This window comes from Notechis scutatus, chromosome 6 (assembly GCF_049901735.1).
Source record: "Notechis scutatus isolate UNSWTSFEM ecotype Mainland chromosome 6, rNotScu1.2, whole genome shotgun sequence".
Taxonomy (NCBI): Eukaryota; Metazoa; Chordata; class Lepidosauria; order Squamata; family Elapidae; genus Notechis; species Notechis scutatus.
This window is the reverse complement of record NC_142014.1, coordinates 47,868,035-47,894,115: the sequence shown is the minus strand read 5'-3', so window position 1 is coordinate 47,894,115 and position 26,081 is coordinate 47,868,035. Positions and strand designations below refer to the sequence as shown.

The window sequence follows — 26,081 nt, the reverse complement described above, 5'->3', positions numbered from 1 at the left end:
GGAGTTCCTCTCCCACCCCCAAGATTTTTTGTCTCCTGACCGATATCTAGGGATAGTTTGTGACGGGCCCTGATGGAATCAGCCGTTCAACACCTTGTGGACATCAGAGCCATTCAGCCAGTTCCAGTGGACCAACAAGGGCTAGGTTTCTACTCTTGCCTCTTTGTGATCCCAAAGGCCTCGGGGTGGTGGTGAGCCATCCTCGACCTCAAAGTTTTGAACAGATTCATCCCTTACAGGCATTTTAAGATGCAGACTTTGCATTCAATTGTACAGAGCATTCGGGAGGGCAATCTCCTCTCTTTGATAGACCTTATGGAGGCATACCTCCATATATCTATCTGGCTTCATCACTGCCAGTTTCTTCGTTTTTGTTACCAGAACAAGCACTTCCAGTACCGGACCCTTCCCTTTGGGCTTTCTTTGGCCCCCAGAGTCTTCACCAAGTTCTTGGCAGCATTGGCAGCTTCACTCTGAGCGATTCCAGTGAGAGTCCAGTGTTATCTGGATGACATCTTGATCCAGTCGACATCACTGCAATCTGCCTATCGCGACCTCTGCATCACGCTGCAGTTCCTGCAAGACCACGGTTTTTCTATCAACTTCAAGAAAAGCCATCTCTCTCCATCAACCAGATTGCTTAATCTTGGGGGGATCATCGATACATCATTCTGCGAGGTCTTTCTATCCCCGGAGCGCGGGGAGAGCCTCAAAGACTTCATCGTTCCGATTCGACGTCAGTGCACAGTTCCCTTGGCCCACCTGTCCACGCTTCTATGTAAAATGATTTCTTGCATTGGCATCGTCCCCTGGGCCTGTCTCCATGCCCGGGCTCTTCAGTGGTTCCTGCTGCCTTTTCAATAGGCAGGAACCAGCCACTCTTCCACCAGGGTTCAGGTTCCACTACAGATCCTTCGTTCTCTCAGGTGGTGGCAATCCCCCACGGTCTGGAAGGGCATCCATTCATGGAACCAGACAGAATCCTGCTCACCACAGATGCCAGCCTCCAGGGCTGTGGGGTCCTTCTAGCTGGTGATATAGCCTAGGGGACCTGGTCTCAGGTGGACAGGGCCTGCCCCATAAATTGACTAGAGCTCAGGGCCATCTTCCTAGCCCTGAAGCATTTCCGGAACAGGGTGGCAGGTTGTCACGTGCTGGTTATGACCGACAATGTGGCTGCAAAGGCACATGTCAACAGATGGGACCAGGTCCAGGGCCTTGATGAGGGAAGCAGAACGCCTGGGGTGGTGGGCAGAGAGTCACCTTTCCATCAGCGTGGACCACATTTTGGGGGTCAACAACACCCAGGCTGATTGGTTGAGTCAGTCCAGAATCGACCAATCAGAGCGGAGTCTCCATCCTTCCTTGTTCCTGGATCTGTCCTGCAGGTTTGGAATTCTAGTAGTAGATCTCTTCGCCTCTTCTCAAAATGCTCAGGTAAGCAGATTCTTCACCAGGTTTCTGACCCAGGAAGCGGAGGGGACCAATGCTGTTCAGAGCAAATGGCCTCCAGGTCTCCTCTACACCTTTCCCCTTCTTCCAATCATTCCAACAGTCATTCGGAAGACGTTGGAGGAAAAGGCGGAGCTACTACTTCTGGTGCCCCATTTGCCCAGGAGACCCTAGTTTGCCGACCTGGTGAATCTGTCTGTAGCCCAGCTGTGGAGGATTCCGGCCAACAGGATCTCCCTCCATCAAGGAGTATTACTCCACCTGGACCCTCAGTGGTTTCGCTTAGCTGTTTGGCGTTTGAGCGGCAATCTCTGAGGGACTCTGACCTCCTGGACAGGGTGGTAGAGACTATCCAGGCTTCCCGTAAATCTTCCACTTCTCGGATTTACGATGCTACCTGGAAAGACTTATATACTTGGTGTTCCAAGTCAGCCTGAGCCCCCTCTTCTGCATCTGTTGCAGATGTGTTAACATTTCTTCAAGATGTGCTGGATCAGAGGTTAGCACCTAACACACTTTGCCGTCAGGTGGTGGCTCTGTCATCAGTGTTGAAAATTACTCATCCTTATCCCACTACCTGTCAGTCTGCAGGTTTCTGAAGGGAACTTCTAATCTCCGCCCCCCCACGGTGGTTCCTAGGTACCCCACATGGGACCTCCCTAAAGTGTTACAAGCCCTTACAGAACACCTGTTTGAACCTCCTAATTTGGTGTCTCTTCCATTTATGATCCTCAGGTGGGTTTTTCTAGTGGCCATTATTTCGGCCAGGAGAGTGTCGGAATTAGTGGCACTCTCAGTTTGACAGGACCTGTGCATGTTCCATGAGAACAGGGTGGTTCTGAGACTGGACCCTATGTTTGTTCCCAAAGTGAATTCTTGGTTTGATCGTGCACAAGACATTGTGTTGTCAGATTTTTGCGCCAAGCCTCACCATGACTTAGAGCGCAAATGGCATACATTGGATATAAGGTGAGCTCTCTGTATCTACATCAAATGTACTGCAGCCTTTAGGAAATTCGAGGCAATGTTTGTCTCTTTCCAGCCCTCATCCTTGGGGAGTAAGGCTTCCTCATCTATTACGATTAGGATTAGAACATGTATTTCTAAAGCCTGCCAGACTTTGTCCCTGCTGGTGCCCAAGAACATTACAGCCCACTCCACTAGAAGTGCTACTACTTCTGCCGCTTGGAATACTCAAGCGTCACTTGAGGAAATCTTCATGATGGCTACCTGGGCGTCCCCATCACCGTTTATAGAGCACTATCATCTGCACTCATTTGCCTCCGCTGAGGCAGCATTTGGACGACGGATCCTATAGAAGGTTGTCCCACAGTCAGAGTGAGGGGACCAGACGATGGCCCTCCCGTGGACATGCAGGCTTTGGTATGTCCCATCCTGGACTATAATTACCTGAGAACGCCCTTTCTATCTATGTTGCAAGAGTCCAGCCCCACCCTTGGGCGTCTGGTCCTGGTTGGGGGGAGGAGGTGATTTAATTGTCATGTTTTATCTTCCAGATGCACCTTATGTCTGTCACGCAACTTCGCCTAAAAGCTGGAGAGCCAGCTAGGGGCTGGCTTTTTATATAGTGGCAGACTCAGCTCTAAGACCTCAGAGGGGAGGAATCATACCCATCCTGGACTCTCTTGCAGCGTAGATAGAAAGGGCGTTCTCAGGTAATTATACCAACGCCCATTCAATGAATATTCAAAGTTACAGTTCACATCCCAAATACTAAATATGAATCTATTTCAAAGTTAGAAATTTCGGAATCCCCCCCCCCCAATCATTTGCCCTTACGACCAACTGCAGAGATGCTGCAGTACACCCATCCACCTATTTCAGTCCCATTTTTCCCGGCCAGGTCCTCAGAGGCCCTCAGAACCCAGTATGCCAATATACTGGATTCTATGCATTTCTTCCCACCCCCACTCCCCTATCAACATTCACTTTTTGACAAGCACAGGAAGTCAGCATAGAGAAGGCGGTTCTCTCGCTGGGCCACATGGCATAATCAAGAAGACGAAATCCAATCTCTTTTGTTTCCATTGTAATCCTTTTGCCCCAGCTAGCATAAATTGGTAGTGATATACCCTGGTTGGGGAGGAAAGGATTGCCATAGAAGGAGAAGAGATGGGATTTCTTCTTTGCGTTACCAGCGTGAGACTAGTGTAAAGCTAGCACTGGTGGCGCTAAGAAGAAACCATGCCTATTTTGCTTCCATTGCAATCCTTTCCACTAGCATAAACTACTATGATTTTTTTCTTAGCTCCGCCACACTAGTTTTACGCTGGCGGCACTAAGAAGATATTGTGGTAGTTTACCCTGGCTGGGGAGAAAAGGATTGCATGGAAACAAGACAGAGTTTCTTCTTTGCTCTATCAGCACTAGCTTTATGTTAGTCTTACGCTAGTAGAGCAAAGAAGAAATCCGATCTCTTTTGTTTCCATGGCAATCTTTTCCTCCCTAGCTAGAGTAAATTACTACAATTTCTTCTTAGCGCCACTAGTGTAAAACTAGCGCCAGCAGAGCTAAGGGGAAATCATAGCAGTTTATGCTGGCTGGAGAGGAAAGGATTGCAACGAAAGCAAAAGTGACTGGATTTCTTCTTCTGGATTTTTCCATGTGGCCCAGCCTTCTCTACCCTGACATCCTGGCCTTATCAAAATATAAGTAAGTGAATGGTAATGGTGGTGGGGTATGGAGGAGGCCCATAGGGCTTTGGGAAAACCAAGGGGCAGGAGGCAGAGCATGGGATATCTTAGAGGGTGGGGGAGGCCTCCTGGGAGTGCCTGTTCCTGTACTAGGCCTCCCTCGATTTCTCCCATCCCTGAGTCACCCCATGATCTACCTAACGACCTGCATCTTCATTTAACAAATGCATTGGGGAAAGCAGGGACAGAGAGGTCATTTGTTAGGGTTAGTTAGGATTCATTTAATGTAGTCCTTGACTTCTGACATGAATGGGCAGACTCCATTAATGTCATCTGTCAAGGACTACCTGTATTGGCCAACTCCTGTGACCCTTTTGATAGGGTCAGAAGTATAATCATAAAAGTATAAAGGTGCATAAATCCTTCCATTCCCTACCATCCGGTCAGAGCTGAACAAGCTTCTTGGATGAAAAGCAAAATGTCTCCAAGAAAAACCAGAAAGTCCAATTACCCCTTGAAAAAAGCACCTTTGGGACAAACAGGACCTGGATGACTGAGAATTTCCATAGACTCTTCTGATGGATGAAGAATATTTCCAGAAATTGCTTGCCCAATCTTGTTCATTTCTTGCTTTTCTTATTTCTTTATAACAGCTTGCTTTCATGCAGGGAAAATCCTTATCCTAATTAACAGACAGGACAAAAATACTTTAAATTGCTTTGATAAACTGATTTCTTTGTATTTTTTAAAAAAATTTGCCTTGGAGTCATTCCACATACAAATTTTGTACTCTTGTGGCCTTGATTTTGCATGATTCCCATGCCATTCTCATCTTGGGCAGCCAAACTTATTCTTTTCCTAGATTAAATTGCAGAACTTCTACTTATGATTTACACTACGGAAGCTCTGTGAAGCTTTGAGCCAGGCTATTTCCCCAATTCTAAAAATTGCTTCACTCACCCATCCCATTGCTTGAATTTGGAGATTTGTAGTATGTTTTTATCAGTGAAATGATCTTGCACTTTTTCACACAATTGCCTACTTGACTTGGTTCTACCTACTGTTAGTATGCAGCAAAATCTTGTACCCCACCTCTATTTCCAGGATTGGGCTAGTTCAGTGATGGCGAACCTTTTTGTTGTGGTATGCCGAAAACACGTGTTGGCACTGACAATGCAATATGTCCTGCCCCCCTGTGCATGTGTGCACCTCCCAGCTGATTTTTGGCCCATTTGAGGCCGTTTTCTCCCTCCCGGAGGCTTGAGGGAAGCCTCTGCAGCCTTGGGAGGCCGAAAACGGGCCTTCCGGAAATACTGGAAGTGCCTGTTTTCTTCCAGAGGGCCTCTGGAGCCAGGGGCCGTTTCATCCTCCCAGCTCAGAGGGAAACCTCTGGAGCCTCAGGAAGCTGAAAACAGGCTTGTTTTGGCACTTCCAGTATTTCCGGAAGGCCCATTTTTTGGCCTCCTGAGGCTGCATAGGCTTCCCTCGAGCCTCTGGGAGGGCGAAAACGGGCTCCAGAGGCCCTCCGGAAGCTGAAAACGGACACTTACGGTATTTCCAGAAGGCTCGTTTTTCAGCCTCCCAAGGCTGCAGAGGCTTCCCTCGAGCCTCCAGGTGGGAGAAAACGGCCTCAAATTAAAAATTAACTCGGAGGTGCACCATGCGCAGTACAGGTAAGTTTCACTGTGGCTTGCATGCCCACACAAATGGCTTTGTGTGCACCTGTGGCACGTGTGCCATAGGTTTGCCATCACGGGGCTAGTTGTTCTCTGATGGAAGAATGCCTGCAAAGTTATGCTACATTAGAACTTAGAGTGAGAATTGATATGCAGAAGGAATAATGTCTTGAAAGCCATTGAAGGTCTGAGCAAAACTTTGCCTCCAAATAACGTGGATTGAATTTGGAGAAGGCTGGTGATTTATTTCTTTTTTTTGTGTGAGGTGGGTCCTGAGAGGAGATGGGGCACTAACTGTCTAATGAATCTGCACTCTCCTATTGGCTGGCTGAGGGCAGCATTGATTACCTCATAGTGTTCTTTTTGTATTTGCCGCATTCTGAACTTGGCAGGTGTGATGATTCCATATGGAGCGTTAACATATTTTGGAATAATTTGCAAGTAGAGAAACAGTATAGCGTGGATTTATTGTTTTTAAAAACAGTTGGTATTTCAGAATTTCGGAACATTTTAGATTTTCCTTTTTTCTTAGATTCAAATGTCTTCCATTTCAATGATATAAGCTTAAAATGATTTGAACAGTTACATAGTTGGAGTAATAGCTTGTTTGTATGAATAAAGGCAACATTTTCTGTAAAAGGACCTGCCCATTTCCTACTGGCGTCTTCTCTGCAAGCTTGTATGAAACTTGTATTAAATAATGCAAATTGGATATGTTCTAACTAGTTCAGTAATTGCCCCCTAATTAATGGAGCCCAGCATTAATTTACTTTGCAAACAGAACAATCAATTTAATGTTGCTGTTCATAGGAAAATTATGCATACATAAAATCCTAAGAGGTAATATTGAATACTGAATTAATATCTAAATTACACAGTAAATTTCTTGAATCTAATTTATTATTAATCACGGTTTTAGCAATGAATTTTATATTGTAGTGAATAATTTTGTGCCATTCTACTTTATACTCAGCAAAAGATAATATGAAAATTTTTACAGATGTTATTGATTAATTTTCCTCTTACTTTTGATTATATAATCTTTCTTCATTAATAAAACTGTCAGTTGCCCATAGTGCATCAAGAATGAGTGCATTTCCCCCTTTTCCTGTAAAATATGTTTTTAAAATATAATTTTCAGTCAGAGCTCTGATTTTGTGTATTGTAGAAATTAGAACTTCTGTAGCCTTGCCACCAAATTCTTATTTATTTTTTTTAAAAAAATAGTATGTTAGAAGTAGTGAAGTACAGGTTATCTTTATTATTAATGAACTCTTCTTTCCCTTACCTCTGACCTGTTACAGATTTGGGTTACACAAAATTGAATGGGAATGTATATTCTCATGTGCATTAAATAGGTAAAAAATGAGTTGAGCTATATGGGCACATCCATGTGGTTTCACAGAAATAATACCTGTACTGAAATTATTGCTGTTACATTCTTCTGGGGTAGTCATCTCCATATTCCACCATAATCAATCCAGATATTTATCACAGATAATTAAACATAGAGCAAACATTTTAGCACAAACACAGGCACAACATGAGGAGTCTAGCAGGATGCAGTTTCCTCCCTTTAGGCATAGAGGGGACAGTAATAGAGTTTCAAGTCCACTCAGTATTTTATTACATAATATTGCACTATTTTGTCTATTTTACTATTTTATTCAGTATCATAGTGCATTTTTGTAACAATATGAAGTGGACTTAATTGGTCAAGTTGTAGTGTGAAAGAATGCATTTTCTCCCCCTAAATAGCATATCCTTTTAAACAGGTTATCATCTCTTATCTATAAATAAATTATACAATTTATTGCTTTTCTCATATTGATATATTTAAAAATTTTGACTTTAGGAAAGCAACATGGAGAGGAGAAAATTGGGAAGAGAAATTTGGGGGAAAGTAAAAGGGCTGTATAACATACATATAGTCCTTGACTTATGACCACAATTGAGCCCAGCCTTTCCATTCCTAAGCAAGACTGTTGTTAAGTAAGTCATGTCCCATTTTACAAGCTTTTTTGTCATGGTTGTTAAGCAAAATACTGCAGTTAAGTCAACATTAAGTGAATTTGGCTTCCCCCATTGACTCTTCTTATGAGAAGGCAGTTGGGAAGGTCACAAATGGTGACCACATAACCCTGGGACATTGCAAATATCATAAATACATGCCACTTGCTAAGCACGTGAATTTTGATCACATGACCATAGGAATGCTGCAACGGTCATAAATGTGAAAACTGGTCATAAATCACTTTTTTCAATGCCATTGTAACTTTGAACAATCAGTAAATGAATGATTGTAAATCAAGGATTACCTGTACTTCCATACTGTCATTGATCTGCAAACTATTAGACTACATTTAATTCTATTCCTAATCTCTGGGCTTGGTCTCTAGATTTACTGCTGCTGCTGATATTTTTCTTTCATTCACTGTAAACACTTATCAGTTCAGTCCTTTAATTTTTCATGTGGTGAAATTCCTATTGAAAACTAGTGTGTTATGATGTTTCCTTACAAGCTCTTTTCTGTTGTTTGAATGTAACATTCCCATATTATCTGTTTTCACCATGTTCATATTGAAACTGAACTCTTAGAGAACCTTCATTCTTGAGTAGTTTGAATGATATTGTACCACACCCAGATTTTCTTTATTGAGTGATTGCATGGTATTGTATAATATTGCATGGTATTGACTGCATCACACTTTCCAGCATAAATATGATTTATGGATTTGTTTTTCTGATTTCCTCAAATTTTGGACATAATTGTCTAGTTATATTTGGAATTTGGATTTTTTTTCTAGAAGTAACATGGTAACTGTCATTGTTTGCTCTTTAGACTGATAACCATATAGTTACTGGATCATAGAACTAGATATCAGTTAAATAGTCTATAATAAGGAAGCAATATTTCATATGAACACATCAATCCCAATCCCTCACCCCTTTCCTAAGAGGCCTGTAGGGGGCGTGCATAAGTGCACCAATTGTGCCTACCGTCCCTGTCCTATTGTTTCTTTTCGTTTTTCTTATACGTATCCATCTCATGTATTCATAACTATGTTTATACTTATACCTATTATCTTGTAAGCGATTGACAAATCAAATAAACAAAATAAAAAAATAAAAATAAAAATTTGTTTTCTTGACTTATTAAGTGCAATGAACATTCTAGATTTCTGGGTATGTACCCAAGTCAAATAGTAAATCCCTTTTACATCTTGCCAAAATGTCCAGTATGAATTTTCTTTAGGTGAATGACTGAAATTATAGTCTATTTTCCTATGAATTCTTCAAGCATGTCTTTGATTTTTAATTATTTTTGATATTCTATAATAATTTCCCATTATTCTTGAGCTTTACTCTACATTGGTTGATTAAATATACAGTCAAGTTGATTTTGACTGTGTGGTCACTAGGAGTCAAAAATGACTTGATGATAGATATTCAAGAGGCAACCTCATTTTGTCATTCCAAGCAATTATCATTCTGTTTATGCCTCTCTGTATTGTTTCAACTTCTTTTATGAAAATGATCCTAATGATCCTAAGTACTTATTCAGGTACTAACTTCAAAACTCTGCTGTTATTACTTTGCCTTTCTGACACAGTACATTTTCAACCTGCTTGCCTTTGTCTCAGTTGGTATCTTGGATTTTTCTTGAGATTTTTCCCCCACCTTTTTTCCCATAAGCAGATATTCTTAAGTATAAATATATGCTGCACTTAAGCACTATGGATGATAATCTGGTCGTAGTTTGCTATGCACACTTCTATAAAAGGTTCTTAATTGATTTATTATTTTTGAAACATTTATTTTCCAGGTTTTCAAAATCAGCTTGCTTGGACATAGAAAACGCATTTTGGCCTCATTGGGAGACAGACTTCACGAAGAGCCACCTCAGAAACCACCACGTTCTATCACCCTCAGGGTAGGTTCATCAAATCCTTGTAATATCTAAAGCGTACATTGTAAGTCATAGTATCTTCCAACACAAAGAAGAGACTATTTAATAACTGAATTTACCACCATTCAGACAATTATTACATTTGTAAATTTCTATAAGGGTGATTAGATTTATAGTCAACAGAACTTGCTTTGTGAGATGAGATGAAGAGGGATAATTAAAATCAGAATTTGGGCTTTTAAAAAAACATATTTTATTGCATCTTCATATTTAGCTAGTTGAATGCTTTATACAGGTAATCCTTATGACCACAATTGGGACTGGAATTTTAATCATTGTGGGCATAAATTGAGGTACCACATGACTTGACCTGATTTTTCAGCTCTTATTATGTAACTCATTAAGAGAATTATGCAGTCCTAAACCTTGGATCACACACTCATTAAGTGAATCATGGAGTTTGAATCCACTTTCCTGAATGTTTTTTTTTTGCTAGGAACAGGTTAAAAAATAATGGAAAACAGCAAAAAAAAAAATTAAATCTTTACTAAATAATTAATTTATTACTGTTGCTATTCTTTGGTACAAACTCAGTCTTAGTAATGTTTATATAATATCTGTCTGTTATATAAATACAATTTTGTTTTTTATCGGAGATTGGAAAGAGGTTTATTTGCTTTTAATTATTACTTTTCAAATAATAAAGAAAGCTATTACAGATTACAGACTATTCTTTCTGCAACGGTCATAACTGTGCAAAAAGGTCATAAGTCACTTTTTTCAGTGCAGTTGTAACTTCAAATGGTTACTAAACAAATACTTTATTTTTCGGTGTATAAGATGCACTCCCCCCCCCCAAAAAAAAGTGGGTGGAAATGTCTGTGCATCTTATATAGTGAATGCTGCCAAAGCCCTGCCCACCTGCTGACCCCCATCCTTCAGCCTCTGCCTCCCAGCAATTTGCCTCCTTGTAGCAAACAGCAAATACTCTGGTCAGCTTCAGCACAGCCTGATTAGTACAAGCAGCTGATTGTCAGCTGGATCGGCCTCACAACGATCAGCTGTTTCAGGCTGCAAGGATTGCCATTGCTGCCTCTGCATGCCCTGTTTTCGGCCTCCACGTGCCCCATTTTTGGCCCATTCTGGGTGGCAGGATCGGAATGGACAGAAAATGGTGTGTGTGGAGGCTGAAAATGGGATGCAGAGGTCGAAAATTGAGTGTGCGGAGATGTCAATAGGCGATGGCGATCCCTGCAGCCTGCAACAGCTGGTTGTCGGGAGACAATTTGAACCGACAATCAGGTACTTGTGCTAATCAGGCTGTGCTGAAGCTGACCAGGCTGTTTGCTGTTCACTACAAGTAGGCAAATTCCTGGGAGGCAGAGGCAGATATTTTTTTTCTTGTTTTCCTCCCCAAAAGCTAGGTGCATCTTATACTTCAGAGCATCTTATACTCTGAAAAATATGTTAGTTGTAAGTCAAGGACTACCTGTATTGGGAGGGTTATTTAGACATGTGGTCAGTGTTGACCCATGTGGGAAACCAGTTTTAGCGATCTTAACATCTCCAGCCTTCTCACATATTAAGATCTCACTACTTGTTCATAATGACACTGAATCAAGTGACAAAGCACTTTCATTGAGAGCAGTTTAAAACTTGTATTGTTAAACTGAAATTTTACTAGCTGTTCATAAGTGTCTTATTTCATGTCCTACACTCTGGCAATATCTGATCTATGAAAACTCTTCAAGTGCTTGAAGAGCAATCATTGTTATCACTGATAGCTTTATGATTTCCTTCTGTCTTTTCAGCAATACAAGTAATTCCTTTATACGTGACTTCTTTTATGCGTATAGCTTTGCTAATGATGTCTCTTATACGTGTAGCTATGGTAATATTTAAAGAAAGATCTTTAAATTCTATAAGAAGTGAGCATTCCAGTTACTGAATTATCACTGTCAATTTAAAGTTTATGAATTTCTTACATTTCTAAACACTGACCAGTAATGGAACTATTGTGCACCCAGAATTGAGTATATCCAGACTGTTTCATCTATGTTATTAATATGAATTGAACAGTGCAGCGGTTCTTGCATAGTTAACTTGAGTAGAATTTCTCAGCCTTGGCAGCTTGAAGATGTGTGGACTTCAATCCCCAGAATTCCCCAATTAATGTGCTAGCTGGGGAATTCTGGGAATTAAAGTCTACATATCTGCCAAGGTTGAGAAATGCTGAGCTAGAGTGTTGAGAATAATGTTTATTTCATGCTTCTACTTTCTTTCTTACTTGATGCAGGAACCCAGTGGTAATCACACTCCTCCCCAGTTGTCTCCTTCGCTCAGCCAAAGTACTTACACTACTGGTGGCTCCCTGGATATACCACACATTATCATGCAGGGAGATGCAAGGAGAAGAAGAAATGACAGCTATTTTGATGATATTCCTCGGTCAAAACTGGAAAGACAAATGGCACAGGTAATGTTGGAAAATTCCATATTCATTAGAAAGGTATTTTTTAAATATTTGTTTCCCTAGCATTATCTTTTAGAAATTGGTGTTCGATTTTTTTTCCAGCCGAATTTGCCTCTTAGTTTTTATCTTTTTAATTCTTTTCAGAAAAGTACACTTTTCCCAGTGCATTATAGAATTCTGTAAACTTACAGTTATTTGTACCTGAACAATCCTGGGAGGTGAATAAAATGAAAAAAAAAATCTACTTGCCTTTGAATAAAAGAACTACTTTTTGTTGTTCATGATGGATAACCTATATCTCTTTTGTTTGAATGATACGGCTTAGCCATCTGATAACTGTTAGTCTGGAAACTAGTCAGAGGCGCAACAAGATGTTGCAGCATGGAATGGTTCATTCAGTAATCCTTATCCTCTTCCACACTATTTTATTTCACTGCCTTTCCCTCTGGTTTTGTTCTTCCCATTGATAATGTGAACATTGCTGTCCCTGAATATTTCACTGACCTATTTTGCTTTATTTTCATTCTTCTTTTCTTCCTTAAGATAGTGATAGTAAGTGGTGATGTGTGGTGGTTATCAGCTTATCATGATGATTTATTCTGATTCAAACATATAATATGGTTCACTCTTCTATGTAGATGATGTAGTTTCTACTACCTAAGGAGAATAGAGGTAATTATAGACTACAGTATTGTCTATCTCTGTGAAATAACTTTAAAAACAATTTTGTAGCAATAAATTTTCATGTAAGTCATCTAAAATGGCTTAGCCCAAACAGATTTGACAAGGTGTAGAATGAAACTGTTCTTTGCTGCCCACATGACTTGTGTATTCAGGAATGCATGTCACAGAATACTCATAATAGATAGGTGGACTTCTTTCAGTTTGTCTGAGTATGCTGTGGTTATCAAGGAGAGGGAAATATTTTTTGACATAGAAAAGACTTTCACACATGTGAAATAGGCTAGTACAGCTGAAAATCACTTGGGACACATAGTGACCATTTCTCATGAATTTCTTGTGAATTGTTGGAACAAATTGCAGTCTAATTGCAGGTCAGAATTCTTGACTCTGTTGAGGTTGTTGTGTAAGTAACCTGTGGTAGCTTTTGTATTTTTTTAAAAAAATATTTTTTGATGGAAAATAACTTCTCAACTAGTTTTTCAAATTTAAACTATTTTTAAAATAATTTGGATAAAGATTTTACAATGGAGGACAGGCCAACAGAAATGTAGCCAGCTTCAAAAATAAAATCGCATCATCTTAAGGGAACTGCTAAGCTTTCAGAAGACATAGGTTTAGTTAAGAATATTGTTCTTTGGTAAAGTTGTTCCTTATATTAAATATTTTTTAAAAGACACCCTTCACTCTTATTAATTCATCAGGTTTGAAAATCTATTCAGTTTTGATTTTTTGCATTTTTACTACTCAGCTAATTTACAGCTAATTTGAAAAATTCCACCTTTACCAGTAGAAATGTTTTTTTGATAGAAATATTTCTATAAAATTGGCATACAATACAGTTGGCTTTAGCTTTTATTGATATGAGACAATTAAGAGAACATAACAAAAAAATGGTATTTTAGAATTAAACTGTAGAGTACATCGTTATCTACACTTTTAGATAATTTGTGATGGGATTTGTTGAAGGCTTTCCGGTGTATATAATAAATTATTTATATAAAATCAGTTTATTTTCTAGTCTTAAACTAGACATGATTAGTCCATTAATGACAATAAAGCAAACATATAAGCATATGATCAAAAAATGTTCCAGATTTCAATCTAAAGGATAGTATACTTGAGTTCCTATCTGCAAAACTGCCTTTGGATTATGTAGGTTATTGTCTGGTAGTGCATAGAATGACAGACGTCCTCTATCATGAACCATATTGTATCCATCAGAATCTATGAACAACTTAAATAGATGTGAGGTCATAGTTGAAGTCACAAATTTGATGGTGACTTGATGTGGCATCCAATGTTTGTTCAAGTATTTTATTTTATTTATTTATTTATTTTGTTAAGCGATTATAACAGATATAAGTATAAACATAAGAAATATATATAAGATACATATAGGATACATATAAGAAAAATAAAAAGAAACAATAGGACAAGGACGGTAGGCATGTTGGTGCGCTTATGCACCTGTGACCCTAACTTTGATTCTATTGTCTTTTATCTCTCAGTTTTCAAAAGAACAGTTTATTTTCTCCTGCTGAATTGAATTTCATTTTAATCTCTAGCTGAATGAACTGGAATAATCTATCCAAAATATAAGACAGCTTTAAAACCTGCAGATAAAGTACATTATTAAAAACGTTTACACATCAGTTAAAGAGTTTGAATATGAGAACCGCCAATGCTTTAATAATTTATTTTTTTAATTAATTATTTTGACATCTGAATTTCTTGCTCATAAAAATATATAAAATAGAGAGTTTTTTAAAAACGGGTATTGAATATAAATGAATAGATCTGAAAGCATAGTTCAGATTTAAAAAAGGGATTCCTAAAAATAGCTGCACAAATCTTAGTGCCAAAACCAGGTGTTAGGAAAATCTGAGCAGATGTCTTAAACTTTATGGTCAGACCACTGTCATTAAAATTTATGTATCATTCAAATCACTCACTATGAAGCATATTAAGCCATATAAAAGCTATTTACACAGGCTTTCCCAAAGCAAAATCAAATTTAAAAAAAGTATATTAGCTATACTCTTTTGAATTCCAAAAAGTGTGTTGGCTATGGTCTTTTTAATTATAAATACTTGGAAATCAGAATAATTTTTGCAAGCAGAAAAAAATATTATACTGATACATTCCCTTGATTATTTATTCTTCAGTTTTTAGTTAGATATTAGATACCTAATAGAGCCAAAAATTCTTTGCTGTTTCATGTGTTTTTGAGTGTTCTTAGCCAATTTCTAACTCTTCTGGTTCTCTATTTACAAAATATAGCAACACACTAACAGATTTGGAAGGAAGCTATTGTAATATATGGTTTGTCTCTTGCACTATTTTGCATCCAAAATAATAATTTTGAAAATACTTACTATAAAGTGCACATTGTTGTGTTTTCTGTTGTATTCCTTCTAAGTTCATGAAGCTGAATAGGTCCCCTAAAGAAATAAATTATGCATAATCTAGAGCTTCCTTTTCAGAGGAGATATCTGGGTCAAAACAGAGAGGCTATGCATCAGTATTTATGGAGTCTATTGTTATCCAAATAACAGCTGTGGAATGCTCAAAATGGATGAAGTATCCACAACATGGGAGGAAGGATGTCAGATTCTGACCTCCCAGGTTACAATCTCAGTCAAATGTATATATTCAAACTCTCTGAAACTCTGATCATGAAGCAAGAAGATGAAAATTTTGCTTTACTTGATACAGGAATAAAGCATAATTGTCCCTCTCTTCAAATTTAATTGTGTTTATAAAACAGGCATGTAAAATGTTTTCACATATTTTATATATTTCTCATTTTGGACCTGAGTTCCTTCTGTGCTATTGCCCTGAATATGCTTAGAGAATACAATTCATTTTTGGCACTTGTATGCAAAATTACCTTGGGTGCTTCTTCTTTAATATAGTTTTCCTTACCGATAGAAATAGCAAGTATTAAATACTTCCTCTGTTAGACTGCTGCATGAGTCTAGTTCAGAGTTTGCTCCGCCTTCTCGTCACATGACTGAGTCTGCCAATTGTTAATCTTGCCTCGTTGCATTTCAACTCAGTCCACTCATCATCTGGTCGTGTTTTTGCTTCCCTCTTGCTGAGAAGTTTTAAAAATTCAAGTTTATTGTTGGCAAGCTGATTTTATTTAACAGTAAAGGAGATTGGAAGACGTTCCCAGGGATCCGGTGATGCCGCGAGGGTTGGGGAGGGCTCTCTCCCCCCTCCAGAGTTATTCTAGGGCCAGGAATTTTTTGGAGGGAGACGCACATCAATCATCTAACCTAATGTCCATGGAGGATCCCCCCCGTCCAAGATTTCCCTCAGCCAGGGGGCACTTTTGCTCCCAGAGCCTCAAAGGCTTCAGCTAGCCATATGGAGATTGAGTGGGGATAGTTAGCCAAAAACAGATTCTCTTCAAGGGTCATAACGATCCAGGCATCTAGGAAAGCACCTACCAATTGCATATATGATGCTACTTGGAGGATTTTTTTGTGCTACATGTAGTAAGACTAATTGCTCGGCTATGGATGCTTCTATTAGTGACATTCTGGACTTCCTCCAGGACGGTCTGGACAGGGTTCTCTCACCTAATACTCTCCTCAGGCAGGTAGCGGCTTTGCCTTCTGTTTTATTAATGGGGACTTTGGAATCCATTTCTCATCATCCCCTGATCCGTAGACTCCTCAGAGGGGATTTTAATCTGCAACCTCCGGTAGTCCACAGGTACCCTACTTGGGACCTGTCTAAAGTCCTGTGGACTCTTACGGGAACTCCCTTTCAGCCTTTGAGATCAATTGGACTACAATTTCTAACAATTAAGGTGGCCTTCTTCGTTTGCCATCACGTTGGCTAGAAGAGTTTCGGAGCTAGCAGCGCTTTCGGTAAGGGCAGACCTCTGCATTTCCCATCATAACAGGGTGGTCCTGAGACTAGATCCCACCTTTGTTCCGAAAGTTAACTCTTTGTTCCACAGAGCACAGGAACTGGTATAACCGAATTTTTGTCCAAATCCTAACCCACGAATTGGAAAAGAAATGGCATGCTCTGGATGTTTGCAGAGCATTGAAGATATATGTAAAGAGGGCACCTTCATTCCATATAACAGAATAACTTTTTGCTTCCTTTCAACTGGCCACATTAGGGAACAGGGTCTCTCCATCTATGATGGGCAGGTGGATTCGATACTTCATATCAACAACTTATGAGACTTGTAGTCTTCCTGTGCCCAGTAGACTTACGACTCAATCCACAAGGAATGCAGCCACAACAGCAGCTTGGGCTACTCAAGCCTCTATAGAGGAGATATGCTGGGCTGCCACTTGGTCATCTCCTTCCCCGTTTATCTGTCATTACCGTCTGGACACTTTCGCTTTGGCGGATGCAGACTTTGGCAGATAGGTGCTCCATTGAGTGGTATTGGAGCAGACGGATGCGGACCAGACCTAACCCTCCCAGGGACACACTGGCTTTGGTAAGTCCCTGAACTAGACTCTCGCAGCAGTCTAACAGAGAAGGGATGTTGGCTTACCTGAGACACCCATTCTCGTTGGACTGCAAGAGAGTCTAGCCCCACTCTGAGGAGATCTGGTAGTGGGGAGGAGGAGGATGTCTTAATGTGTTTTCAGAATACAACAACGTCTGTCAAGATTCCTTCACCAAAAAGCTGGGGTAACCATAGCAATGGAGGCAAGATTAACAATTGGCAGACTCAGTCATGTGACGAGAAGGCAGAGCAAACCCTGAACTAGACTCTCTTGTAGTCCAATGAGAATGGGCGTCTCAGGTAAGCCAACGCCCCTTTTCATCCATAGTTTAGTTTTTCTTATGCAAAATTCTCACATCTAGTAATTGAATCATTACAAGACAGAGAACTAATTAAGGAATAAAATAAACCATGACAGTTGTCAGAATAAATTATTTAAAGAATCCTACTAGATCTTCTTTAGGAACATTTCAGATCTCTTTAATTTTTTTTTGAAAAAGGATCTAATAGTGCTAAAAGTAGAAAACAGCTGTCTGAAAGGCAGTTGGATTTTTTATTAGAAGTATAATCAGAGCTTTTTTGTTATGATTTAGCTACCGCATCTCCATGTTGCTTTTGTTATGTGAGCCCCACAACTGGCTATGAATATTGAAATTGGACTATTCGGGTATTTGCACTGAAAATTTTGTGTTTCAAACACTGAGAAACTATGTGATTCTGCAAGCCATTAGTCCTTATAAAGTGCAAATTTAGGCCATGCTGTTGGCATATTTATTCCTTGAGAACTGCTGAATCTTGTATGTTTATTTATTTTTGTTGTCAGGCTTTTTGCTGCTCGTTATTTTTTTTTCTTTCATACCCAGAAGGCCTCTAGCCTGTTGCAATCTTTGCCCATATTAAAATCCAGGTAACACTTGATACCCTTGCTATATCTTCATTTATCAAAGAACAACCACTTCATAATCTTACAAAATTAGACATAATGCAATACTTAATTGCCAATTATCCGATAAGTGTAACTGGTAAATGGTTTGGACTGTTTGCTGCCAAAGTACCTGTTTTGTTGAATAATGATAACTGCTTGATTGTGATACAAATTCTTAGTATTGAATTGTAGGATTCTTTCTTGGCAGTTCAGAGAAAGTCAGTCTCCAACACCCTCAGAATTATAGTAATAATATAATTTATTAGTGAAAGAAGCTCAGATTTCAAAGACAAAAATGCATTTCAAGTGAGATTTCCTCACAGGAAGCTGCATATGTTTGAAATCCAGTCTTTATTTAGATACCAGTATTACATTTGCGCTCTTTGTCTTAACTATTGGCTGTGCTTTGTATACTGTGGTTAAGCTATTGATGTATTAATTGCTAGATACTTCCAAAGAATGCAGTTGCATTTCTCATCTGTTTAAGGCCTTTCATTGTTGCCTGCTCAGGAGACTGCAGGTAGCTACTATATCTGGTGCTTTAGTTGCTTGGCTACTATGAACTATTATCTTGGAGTCACTTGCAGTCTCCAAATAAGGAAAAATACATCAGGAGTTGCTGTCTGATGATAGAAAACCGATTTTCTATTCTTTTTGACACAGTTGCTGCACTGGAATCTTTCCTGACTGGCTGTAATTATACTTCCAACAAATTGAAGCATTTGAACTGCTATTTTACAACTATGAGTGCAGTTTTTACTGCTAATTATTGCAGCAAATACAGTGTGGTGATCTATTCCAAAGAGTTGTCCTCCTTTTTGGTGACTTAACCATTAAAACAGTTGAAGTTTTGCTTGTACTGCAGTCAATATCCCAAAAGTTAATGCCTTTTGTTCAGCAGTGACATTTGTTTGATAATTCATTTGACCATTTAAGGTTGGTCCTTCCCTCCTTCCTTCTACCCACCCACCCACTATATTGGAAAACTGCTCAGCTATGGAATAAAATTAAAGACTGGGGTCTGACAGGAAAACTGGATTTCTCTGCTGTGAAAGCTTTAATCCATAATCGGGGAATAATTTCATTGTTCTGAACTGGATTATGCTGTGTTTTCATGTTTTGTAATGGTTTTATCAGCAATTAAAAAGAGTATTGACAGCTCCAATAAATTAATAGTTCTTCTTTCTTTTAAATTTTTGCAGTTATATTTTATGCTCTGTGCACTGTTTTAATTCTTCTTTTGTTTAAGGGATTATTATTATTTATAAGATGAGATACAGTTTTCTATTTATATCAGCAGTCGTCTGTCTGTGAAATATGGACCAACCAGAATGCAGGATATCCTTACTCAGCAGTCCATCAGGTTCATAATGTAAGATATGTCAATAAATGGTTATGTTGTCACTGCATTGCTGTTCATTGTGCTGTTTTGGTGTTGATATAGGTGCGTTGCTTTTTGGAATTCAACAGGCAGTGTGTATTTCTAGTAATTTCCAGGATTCTGTTTGTTTTGTATTTGTTTTTCATAATGTGCAATTAACATGTTTGACAGAGGAGAGTGTAACTGAACACTAGTTTTTAGTGTTGCGGTGTGCAATGTCTGATTTTTTTCAATTCCTTTATCTGTATTTCAGTTTTTGTTTCAGATGGGGCTGTCTTTGTTCATCTTTAAAGACAATTGGTGTAAAATGTATACATTCTGCAGTTTGGCAGTATTATGTGTTTTGGGGGTTTATTACCCAGAATGGTCCCCTTTCTAGTCTGTCAAGACTTTTTCTCCAAATGTCAAAAACAGTTACCGCAGTGTACTTCATAGATAGTGACTTCTAGTACATACTGGCACTGGACTCTGTTACCTATCTTAAAATGTCCTGATTTATATGCAAAGTAGGTAGGACTGGAATCTCCTGGTCATATTCATAATACATACACTTTTTCCAATGGAAATACTCATATTAGTACAATGAAACAAAACAATGGAAATAACGCCTAAACCTACCTTTGCAAAAATAGGAGGAAAATTATCATGTAAATATCTGTCCATTTTTACAGCCACAGTATATTACTTCTCATTTAACATTACCAATTTTGACTGTTCTTAATGTGACATAATAAAATTTTATTATTTGATATTTACTAATGTGAAAAATTAAAGATAACTTGTTTATTACAAATAGTCCTCAACTTACAACAGTTCATTTAGTGACCGTTTGAAGTAACAACAGCACTGAAAAAAGTGACTTAAGACTATTTTTCATACTTACCACTCTTGCAGCATCCCCATGGTCACAGGATAAAAATTCAGACTCTAGCCAACTGATTCATATTTATGACGGTTGCAGTGTTCTGGGGTCATGTGATCGCCTTTTGTGAACTACTGATCAGTAAAGTCAGTGGAGAGGCCAGATTCACTTAACAATTGTGTTACTAACATAATAACAGTAGTGATTCACTTAACAACTTTAAGCATGTGCTCGCCGGAACCCAGAAAAGCAACGGGCGACAGCTGGTGTGCCTGGAGAGATGGCTCTGCGTGCCACTTCCAGCACACGTGGCATAGGTTCACCATCATGGTCCTAGAATATAATCATTTTTCAAATACCTATCAAGATTCGGAAGAGTTTAGGATTGCTGTTAAATAAATGTAGGTTTAAAATTAATTTGAATTATGATATTTTTGATATCAATATAAAATGGTAACATCCTCCTCCCTGCTCATTCTACTCCCTCCTCCCCATCTTTTAATTATAGTTGATAATTTCTATTTTTATAGTATTTTATACTTAATGTATGAATGTTTTGATATTGTTTTATTTTTTTTTAACATTGTAAGCTGCCCAGAGTCACCTAGTGGTAAGATGGGTAGCCAACAGATTTAATTAATAAATAAATCTAAAAAAATGTAGCATTTAATAAGACTGTGTAGACTTTCCATATCCACACTATATACTGTATGTATGACATGAACTGGATTTCTTTTATTTTGCTATACTGTCACTTTCTAGGTCTTGAAGTGGAAACAGTATGAATATTTTTCTTACAATATATGAATAATAATATTCCAGCTTATCTGGAATAAGTTGTGGCTATACAGCTGACTACAGATGAACAAGGAAAAGTTCAATGAAAAATATAATTATTACTTCATAGGTCTCTGGGCTACCTGCCTTGATTTGTGGCTGACTTAGGAAGGACTACAGTAGAGAAAGAAATCCTTCCATCTCTGCCCTTGGCTTTTTAAGACTATTTTGTGGATCAAAGCTTTAAAACAAGTGTTACCTTGAATATAGCCTTATACCAGTAAAAGCAAAAACAAAACCTCTGAATGCAGTCATATTTATTTGAGTGACATTAATAAAATTACTTAAGTAAATGGACAATACAGTTGCATCGTTTATGCTTGGTGGTGATATTAAATTGTCATGTCTGTAAACAGTTCTAATTACTGAAGTATATAAAGGTATGTGGAAAATTTCCAAACTTAAATAATTCTAACGGGCGGATTAAATTTATTTATTTATTTATTTGATTTGTTTGCCATACATCTCGCCACGTATGCTTAATTATAATGTTAAGCATAGTCTGGTTTCTCATAGTCTTTCTCACATATATAATATGTAATGCATCTTCCACCTCTTAATTAAGAGTTGGATGTGGTGGTGTTAAGCGGACTTCCAAATCAGATTTTCCAGTCTTCAGAGTCTATCATCAGTGTGTGCTATTGTACTGGCCAACTGGTGAAATAGCAATCATTTTCAAGAAATGTTCTCAATGTATGAGCGGCAGGTAGCATGGCCAATCAAACACTATCTTTATAGGTATATGGCCAACAATATACTGGAGCAGAGATAGTCCCACTTCACTTACTCTTCAGTATTTTCCTTTGCCATCCTACTTCAAGGACAGAGTTTAATTTTCAGCAGTCTGTTGTTTATGTACTCTGTTCTGATATAATTAAAATGATCATGGCTTCTGCTGTGTGAATTAGGTAGCCAAACTTGGCATAACATTTTTACAGTGTATGCTGATAATGCAAAAGAGACACCTGAGGTAGAGCTAGAGAAGTCAAAGAAGAAGGGAGAACCTTAGTAGCAGAATCGTGTAATGGGGGAGTGAGGTTAGGAGATAAGAAATGAAAAATAACAAAAAGGAAAGATAATTGAACACACATTTTAAACTTGCCAAGTTTGAGAAACAGAGATCAAGTGGCATAATACAGCTAAAATAATTAAGATAGCATAGGCTGGCACTCCTGAGAACACTTTTGCCCAACTCCTATAAACCTTTTTTATGGTTTTTATTTTATTATAACACTACGTGTGGGAAATGAGTTGTATTAAAATTAAATAAGTTTCAAAATGGATAATTCTAATGACTGGAATCCAGATTTAGGTAAACGAAACAGGTTTTGTAGAAGCAGCTTTACATCTCCCTTCTCCTCACAGAAGCCTTTGTAAGACCATAAAATACTACTTAGACATTTTGGTAGTTATACTGAATAGAAAGCCTGGAATGACACAGATCCATACAAATTGAGGAGATTTTCCCTCGGGGAAGCAGAGTTCCAGTCAAGCAGTGTTCCCATCTTACTTGGTGAAAGAGAAAGGTAGAGAAAGTTGCTTTTGCAAAATCAGCTGCATGTATTTAACATTTGATTCAATCTTGAATTAATTGACATTATTAATATTGAATAATATTAATATTTGTTAACAAGTGTGTTACTGTGCACATATTTGTTATATTGCACAAGAAATGCTGACATTTCCCAGCATTAAGAAGGGCAAAGAAAAAAATGCATATGCTCCAAGAATGGAGCAGCTTGTTCACTTACAGCTTTATTAATCACTTTTCTTACAAAACAAAAAACAAAAATCTTTCATTTGGAAAAATGCAAATGTGGAAGTAATTATTCAAGATATTTTTAAAGCACTTTTAAGAAAAGAAGATGAATTGCATTACTGTCAGCCTCAAACTAAAATACAGCAATGTTGGCACAAAGATTGTTTCCGTTTGCTTCAGTTTCTGCAGTCTTGTTTTGGTTTCCACCAAACAGAAAATTTTGGTGCCTTCAACTTTATCTTGTGTTTGTTACTGTAGATCTGTATAAACTTCTGTCTTTGTCTTTAATGTGGCTCATAGATGTGAGAGATACATATATGTATATGTATATATGCATATAATGCTTATTATGTTTGCTTTGTCCTGACTTGAGAAATTAAAGCATACTTTCTTGTGACCAGAATTCTTAATAAAAATTATGTGTTTCCGTTGCTTTTGCTAATGGGCTATGTTTCTGAGTTTAAAAAGATAAATAAAATGTTAATGATTAGTTTAGTTGCCGTTTCTGTCCATCCAAGAACAGTTGAGCAGGAACAAAGAACTTAAAAATGGACTAAGAAATTATTTTTAGCATTTAATTTAATGTGTTGTTTTAGTAAGTGCCTTTTAAGTGTAATCATTTTGTGAATTAACAGAAAACCCCACAGATTTGCTCTAAAATTAATTCCATTTAATTTGGTGAGGCTTACTTCTAAGAAAATTAGACTAAAGTGTTTCTTTTCTTCTGTAAGAATATTAATTTGTAATGCTTAGCAATTTGACTTCCGATAATTTTCTATCCCATTGGTTTTTATAGAATTTACTTTTAAGTACTTATAGGGTGATGCAATATTATAATTCTAATAGGTTTTCTTAGGAGTAAGTCCCACTGGCCAAAATAGGTTTTTATTTTCTATGAAAAAAGTCTAGTTGTAGTCATATTGGTAGTGAACTTTGTAGGTGTTTACTTTCAGATACTTTGTTTAATTGAATCTCCCATTTTGAGCCAAGTATCTGAAACCGTCTTTAGTTTCTCCAGTAAAATATTATGTCAGTAATTCTCCCCCCCCTCCACCCTTTCCATTCAATCATGTCCGATTCTCTTTGATTGTCTGGACAAGCCCCTGCAATTTTCTTAGTAAGGTTTTTTCAGAGGTGGTTTTCCATTGCCTCTTTCCTAGGGCTGAGAGAAAGTGAATAGCTCAAAGTCTCCCAGCTGGCGGAACTTGAACTCACAGTCTCCACAGTTTCTAACGTTGTCTTAACCACTAAATGTCAGTAATAATTACCTTTAAATAATGCTAAGGTATTTTGGACATTACCTGCTGTTTGCTAAAAAAATTCAGATGAAATGTAGTATTGTATGAAATGTCCCCATAGCATTAGAAAATTAGTTTACTAATTAGTTTATGACACATACAGTAAATCATATTCAGTTTCAGAATCAGTCAATAGAATGATTAAAAATGCAGAAAGTCATTATTACCAGCTAACCTTCCTATAGCTTACTTTGTTTTGGAAATGTGTCTTATTTTCAGACTGGAGATTGGGGTGAACCATCTATTACATTGAGGCCTCCTAATGAAGCTACAGGATCAACCCCAGTACAATACTGGCAGCATCATCCAGAGAAACTCATTTTCCAGTCATGTGATTACAAAGCATTTGTAAGTTAGTCAAACAGAATGTTTCCATGCAAACAGCTGAAAATTGCTCAACTTAGGGGAGGCAATTGGATTGTTAACAAGATGGCTAATTATTTTCTCTCCCTAATATAAACAGTAGCAGTGACTAGGTACAGGGTAGTCCTTGCACCACAACCATTTGTTTGGTGATCATTTGAAGTTTTATTGGCACTGAAAAAAGTGACTTTTTCACAGTTAAACCACTGCAGCATCTCTGTGGTCACTTGATCAGAATTTGGACAAATAGTAACTGGCATGTATTTATGATGGTTGCAGTGTCCCAGGGTCATGTGATCACATTTTGCAACCTTCTGACCAGCAAAGGCAATGGGGAAGCCAGATTCCACTTAACTACAACTGCAATGATTCACTATGGCAAGAAAGGTCATAAAAGGGGCAAAACTCAACAACTTTCTTGCTTAGCAATAAAAGATTTGAGCTCAATTGAGGTTGTAAGTCAAAGATTACCTGTATTGCTTGTATGATTGAAATGATTTCAACAAGAATTTCCAGTGTTATGAATATTTAGAGTTCTAGAATTATAAAATTCTAAAAGTATATGTTTGGGGGAGAGGTGGTGGGAAATGTGTATTATTTATTTATTTATTTAGCAAATTTACTTATTCATTCTCACAAAAATATACAACAAAACAGTTAAAAACAAATATAAACAACTATACAAAATAAAAATTAAGATTGAGGGAGAACAGACACATTCTAAGCATAATTCAAGCATTCCGCAAGTTCCCTGCTTCCATGATTATTGGGAAAATGTGTTTAAAAGGCCTTACGGAAAGCTGGTAGAGATGGAGCTAACCTCACCTGGGGGTTACCGTCTGCATCAACATGACCGAAAAGGGTATTTTGGGGTTAATTAACTATCCAAATCAGAGCGAAGGGGTGGCTATGCAAGGAAGGAGAACAAAATTAGTTGAAGATGAGGCAAGGGAAAGGGCCAGGGGAGAAAAAGACACCTTGCTCAAACATTACAAAAAAGTTGAAATTTTACCATTTCAGATCCATTTACCCAGTTCTTCAGAATATTTTAAGAACATCATGATTATTCAGTACAAAAAATGGAATAGCAAATTCTGCTTCAAAACATAAATTATTTACACTTTTTAACGAAAGAAAACAAATTATTTGTATATCCTTTAAGTATTTAGGTTCTATGCTGGTAAAAGAATTAAGAGGTACAGAATCTACACAAGATGCCTGTGCAAAGATGAGGGTGAGTAAACCATTACTCTTCAAAATTATTACAGGAGACAAACCTATAATTTGAAAAGCTTACAATATTATTATTATTACCAGATCTATA

General features: G+C 37.9%; 1 protein-coding gene across 20 annotated transcripts in view; it reads left to right on the top strand.

Moving 5' to 3' along the window:
- ANKS1B (ankyrin repeat and sterile alpha motif domain containing 1B) overlaps positions 1–26,081 on the top strand; it is a 280,349-nt gene that overhangs the window by 234,760 nt on the left and 19,508 nt on the right. For 8 of the 20 annotated variants that reach the window (XR_015750096.1, XM_087968144.1, XM_087968141.1 and 5 more), the window contains exons 18-22: positions 9,609–9,716; positions 11,989–12,168; positions 19,555–19,629; positions 24,614–24,742; positions 25,920–25,991. Coding sequence is in view for 19 of the 20 variants with exons in the window: in XM_087968144.1 (XP_087824270.1) it covers positions 9,609–9,716; positions 11,989–12,168; positions 19,555–19,629; positions 24,614–24,742; positions 25,920–25,991 (564 nt within the window). In the remaining variant the exon portion in view is untranslated. The remainder of the gene's footprint in view (positions 1–9,608; positions 9,717–11,988; positions 12,169–19,554; positions 19,630–24,613; positions 24,743–25,919; positions 25,992–26,081) is intronic. The other 12 variants (XM_087968151.1, XM_087968150.1, XM_026694225.2 and 9 more) reach the window with 2 other exon arrangements.